Genomic DNA, 5,516 nt, shown 5'->3' with positions numbered 1-5,516 from the left:
AAGCATGTGGAAACTGCAGCACTTTTTTAAGGTTAAAAATGTAGGCGAGAAAATCATATATTTTCAAGTGGTTTTCAAAAAGGTCCTTTGACATCTTACCGGTTTGGGCAAACTACACTGGTGCATGTCCTCATAGCCTGCACTCCTCTGCCTGCCTCCACAGGGATGGTTCATGGTTCCTGGGGCGCTGGTCACCCCATCACTGTAGTGGCTGGTGTGGGACGGGTTAAAGGCTCTGTGGGCATGATGGTAGTGATGGTAGTGGCGCCTGATGAGAAGAAGGAATGTTAACAAAAAAGAAAAAGTCAACAGATGCACACCTTCTCTTTTTAGTGTTTTAGTTGGTCTCTAGTGTGCTGTATAAAATCAAGCAGACATGTTCAGAAAATACACTCTACAATTAGGTGGGATGTACACTCTTAAACAAATATTGTGTAACATGGCAACTCTCCCTATCCTTTCCACAATACTGTAAATCAGGCATGAAAAGAAATAACTAATCTGTGAAAATTTTAAATTTACTTGGTTGGAGGAGAAGGGGGGGCATGGTCTGGAGGTGCCAGGCTGAAAGCGTTGCCAAGCAACATATGCATCTGCGTGCGGACCTCATCAATGGAAGGCTGAGAGCTGAGTGTGGAGGAGTCGGAGCCACGGTGAGCTTTCACCCCAAGGCTGCCATTCCCTGTGCCACCGCCGTAACCCAGAGAGCTCATCAAACGATCCACATTGGTCTCCTCAAACGGTTCTGGTTCGCCCTGCAGAGCAAACACACACACACACTCAGCAGGATGGGTGCATTCATCAGCTTAGCTATTAAGGGAAGAGGACATCGATATAACACGTGTTTCTGACAAATCAAGTCTCCATCTCTGCCCACCATATGTACGTAAGAACAAATTCCCCCAGAAATATATGAACGATTTTTGTATTAAAGAGTATTATCAGCTCATGGAGATGCTGAGAACAGGCAGCAATCACTAAAGTAAGCGAGTCAAGATAGTATGAAGTAGATACTATCTTGAAGTAGCCATAGAAAATGCACCACACATCTGCAGTTTCTCAGTTTTTTAGTAAGGGAATCCGAACCGATGTTTTCCCTTTTTTCTCTTTCATCATCAGGTAGAATCATCAGACCATTACCCTCTATAAAGCAGGTTCTCTTGCAATATGACTACATCTGTTCATCAGTTACAATAACAATTAATATACACTTAGTTGCCAGTTTATTAGGTGTTGATTCAACTGTACGATCATTTGGGTGGTTGTAGTTTGTGCAGCTGTTGAATTGGGTGTGTGAGTGCAAGGGAATACAGCACCACAAACTACATCCTCCAAAATAACCATACAGTTGAATCAACAACTCCATTAACATTCTAACTTTCCTGAGGTGGTCTTATTGCAGAACTGTTGTATTAGACTGCATCAGTTTTAGCTAGTATGTATCTATAAACTAGCAACGTAGTGTATTTTCACATAGCCTTTTGGATTTATTAAGTACCAAGTGCTTAATACTGTTTTTTCAAAGTTTTATCTGACATGTCCCTCTATCAATATTACCTGTATGTGTAACAACTGTATTTAACTTAAAAGTATCTATTATTCTATTCAATTGATAAAATTCAAACAGACGTTATGTCAGAACACTTAGACAAAGTAGGTCTGGAAGTCTACACTCACACTATAATTAACAAAGACCCAACAATTCCCCCAAGAGCATGCTTTTGGTGCAACAGAAATGGAAATTGTTATTGTTTGGGGTAGGAAGAATGCAAAAAAACAAGAATTTGAAATAGAGAGGGACATTTACTATTACTACTGATAAAGGTATACTTTATATACTTACACTGTATCAGTACACACAACACACTGATCTCCTCTTTGTCATTTCAAACAGTTTGGTGCATCCAAGGCAATTAACAGCTATCAAGTTTCCCTTCTGAAACCACGAATAGGTTAAAACCATATTCAGAGTTATTGACAGCTAAGTAGCACGACTGCTGCTGTTACTATGGTGTAGCAGAGAAACAGCATGAGGAGAATTTGACTCACTCTATCTAACTCAATTTTTCCATCTTCTGCTGCCATAAAAATGAAGGAAGTGCCTTATCTTTTGTCATTTCCTTTCTTTCTGTATTACTTCCTCTGTCCTTTTTTGTTTGTTGTAGATTTATGAAGTTCATTGAAAGGTGATTTGTTAATCCTCAAAGTGTAAGTTCACAGCATCAGATTCAGAGTAAAGAAGGAAAAGAAAGGATATATATAAAAATATAAATGCTCTCAGGAGATTATTTTAATCATTTAACAAAGTGGCAGAACTGTACATTGCCACAACTATCATGTGAGCTTTTTGGAAGAAGGAGCCATCCACGGCTTTATTATCGCTCTGTGTGACTTAGTTTGTCCCTCAGCTGCTTTATTACGGTATCTTACATTATCCAACTTCAAAATTCCTTAAAGCTCATCATCTACTCACTCAATCCTGGTTCAAACTTAAGTGTTAGAGAGGTGTTATCTTCAGCTACAATTTTATTCCTGTATCTGACATGTTTTTCTAACCTAATTTCTGGCTCAGTGTTTTAAAATACAACAAAATAACATGGACACAACATTCCTCAGTAGATCCATAAGTTGTCCAGTTTCTTACATCATAGCCGTTGTTCCGGATGCCTCTCCTGGATCTTTCTCTCAGCACCAGTAGGTCCATCTCCGTCTCTACTGGGCTTGGGCTGCTCAGAGACTGCCGGCTCCAGTAGGTGGGCTCCCGTGGGTGGGAGTACCTGATGGACAGGTGTAAGACAAAACACTGTAAAAAACTAACTACAGATCAGGGCCATACTGTAAATGGTGAATGAACTGCATTTATGTAGATCTTTTCCAGTCTTTACTCAAAGCGCTCTACTTTAGATTCACACACTGTTGGGCGAGGCTACCATACAAGGTCCCACCTGCGCATTTGTGCCGAAGGACATTTAAGCATGTAGACTGCAGTCTGTAGCATTGCATATATGGGTATCTTATCCACTCACACGTTAAAAGACCTAGTGAAAGTTAATTTGGATCCAGTATTGAATAAAATCTCTTTGTGATAGATGGGTGACTTTCAACTTCTCAATAGAAGGAAAAGGACAATGTTATAAAAATGGATTGTGTTCCCAAGCTAAATTACCTTATCCAATCCCTTTCTCTGGAGGTTCCCCTATCACAGACATTTAAATTGAATGGGAAAAAAAATGGTTAAATTTCAATAAATTACAAAGACGATTGATAGAGGTTTGGGTCTACCAAATATGTTGTATTACTATACTTTAAACTTAAGGCTTCTTGTCCACTGGTCACTTCCTCCTGGGAGAGCCCCTCCCTGGTATTGTATTGATCAATATGTTCTTGCTGCATTATAGCCTTTACTCTGTAAAGGCTATAATGGCCTTTACAGGCCTGTCTGTTAAAATGTTTGGTGCGACAAAAACATGTAATAATCTCTCACTTAAATGTTGTTTGGACCAAAGTGTCCAGGCTGTTTGATCCATATCTAAATACGTCATCAAGTGTTTGTCAAAATCCAAAATTACGTTATGGTAGATCTCGCCTTTTTTTGGAGGGATTGGTTGAAAAAAGAAATTGTCACACTGGGAGATCTGTATCTCTTGAAATCGTTTGAGGAAGTGGTACAGCAATTTGGACTCCCTTGCTCTCAAATGTTTTAGTTATTTGGAACTTTGCCATCTGTTTGTGGTGATTTTCCGATCCAGTTCTTCAGCCCCAAAGGCACTAGAATGTTTAAATAAGGTGAAATGTGGAAAAGGTCATGATGCTTCAGGGTATTATTCTGTGCTTACATGGGCGTCAGTTTGGTTTGAAATGTGCTGAGTTCAGAGATGCATTTTCAGAACTGCTGGGTACAATGACACATTATTTTTTTTCTTCGTTTGCGCAGGTCATGTTTTGAAAGGTGCTGTCCTGTAGCTTAATAATGTAAATTAATAAAAATGTAGACAAAAATGTGATGATGTCCAACACGTTTTATGAAAAAGAAAGCTTTAAGGTTTAAAAAAGCATTAGACATACAGTGGCTTGAATAAGTTTACACACCCAGGCTAAAGTTGATTAAAAAGAGGAATAAAAAAAACATCTTTTGGAAATTGATCTTACTGCCTCAAAAAATTTAGGAAAATCCAACCTTTAAGAACACTAATTTTCTATGTGAATGAATAATGTATAAATGAATGTTCTTCCTTACAGTGGGGGAAATAAGTATTTGACCCCTTGCTGATTTTGCAGGTTTGCCCACTTACAAAGAATGCAACGATCTATAATTTTAATCATATGTACATTCTAACAGTGAAAGACAGAATTCCAAAGAAAATTCCAGAAAATCACATCATATGAATTTATAAAAATTGATAAACATCTGATGAGGAAAAACAAGTATATGACCCCCTACCAAACAGAAAGTATTCTGGCTCCTACAAGCCAGTTAGTCTTTTAAGACACAGCCCCAATCCCAACCAATTATCTACATCAAATACACCTGCCTCACCTCGTTACCTGTATAAAAGACACCTGTCAACACCCAAACAACCAGCATCCAACATCACCACCATGGGCAAGACCAAAGAGCTTTCTACGGAAATCAGGGACAAGATTGTAGATCTGCACAAGGCTGGGATGGGCTACAAGAGAATCGGAAAGCAACTTGGAGAGAAAAGATCAACTGTCGGTGCAGTTATCAGGAAATGGAAGAAGCACCACACCACCGCCAAGCTCCCTCGGTCTGGGCCTCCACACAAGATCTCGCCTCGTGGGGTGTCCCTGATCATGCGAACGGTGAGGAATCATCCCAAAACCACAAGGAGGGAACTGATGAATCAACTGAAGGCAGCTGGGACCACAGTTACAAAAGAAACGGTTGGTAACACACTACGCCCTCATGGATTGAAATCCTGCAGCGCACGCAAGGTCCCCCTGCTCAAGAAGAAACATGTACAGGCCCGCATGAAGTTTGCCACTCACCACCTGGACAACTCAGATGAGGCCTGGAAGAAGGTGATGTGGTCAGATGAGACCAAAATAGAACTTTTTGGCCTCAACTCAACTCGTCGTGTTTGGAGGGCAAAGAACACCAAGTACAACCCAAAGAACACCATCCCCACCGTCAAGCATGGTGGTGGCAACATCATGCTTTGGGGGTGCTTGTCAGCCAAGGGGACGGGACAACTCCATCGTATTGAGGGGAGGATGGACGGGGCCATGTATCGTGGAATTCTGGACCAACATCTCCTTCCCTCAGTGAGAGAGCTGAAGATGGGTCGAGGATGGGTGTTTCAGCACGACAACAACCCTAAGCACACCGCCAAAGCAACAAAAGAGTGGCTGAAGAAGAAGCACATCAAGGTTCTGAAGTGGCCTAGCCAGTCTCCAGACCTGAATCAAATTGAAAGTCTTTGGAGGGAGCTTAAAATTCGAGTTGCCAGGCGACAACCTCGGAACCTGAATGATTTGGAGGCTGTCTGCAGGGA

At 40.8% G+C, this 5,516-nt stretch overlaps 1 protein-coding gene and 1 long non-coding RNA gene across 3 annotated transcripts in view; both read right to left on the bottom strand.

Moving 5' to 3' along the window:
- The window catches only part of kiaa1549la (KIAA1549-like a), a 220,819-nt gene that overhangs the window by 11,974 nt on the left and 203,329 nt on the right, over positions 1-5,516 (bottom strand). For both annotated transcript variants that reach the window (XM_034878301.1, XM_034878302.1), the window contains 3 exons: positions 2,645-2,777; positions 523-755; positions 100-268 (listed from right to left, as the gene is read on the bottom strand). In XM_034878301.1, coding sequence (XP_034734192.1) covers positions 100-268; positions 523-755; positions 2,645-2,777 — 535 coding nt within the window. The remainder of the gene's footprint in view (positions 1-99; positions 269-522; positions 756-2,644; positions 2,778-5,516) is intronic.
- Positions 5,194-5,516, bottom strand: part of LOC117948683 — an 803-nt gene continuing 480 nt past the window's right edge. Inside the window, exon 2 of the long non-coding RNA XR_004657520.1 lies at positions 5,194-5,487. This is a non-coding gene — a long non-coding RNA (uncharacterized LOC117948683). The remainder of the gene's footprint in view (positions 5,488-5,516) is intronic.

Source organism: Etheostoma cragini, chromosome 8 (assembly GCF_013103735.1).
Source record: "Etheostoma cragini isolate CJK2018 chromosome 8, CSU_Ecrag_1.0, whole genome shotgun sequence".
NCBI lineage: Eukaryota > Metazoa > Chordata > Actinopteri > Perciformes > Percidae > Etheostoma > Etheostoma cragini.
The sequence above is the reverse complement of the archived record's forward strand: the minus strand, read 5'-3'. Positions and strand labels throughout refer to the sequence as shown.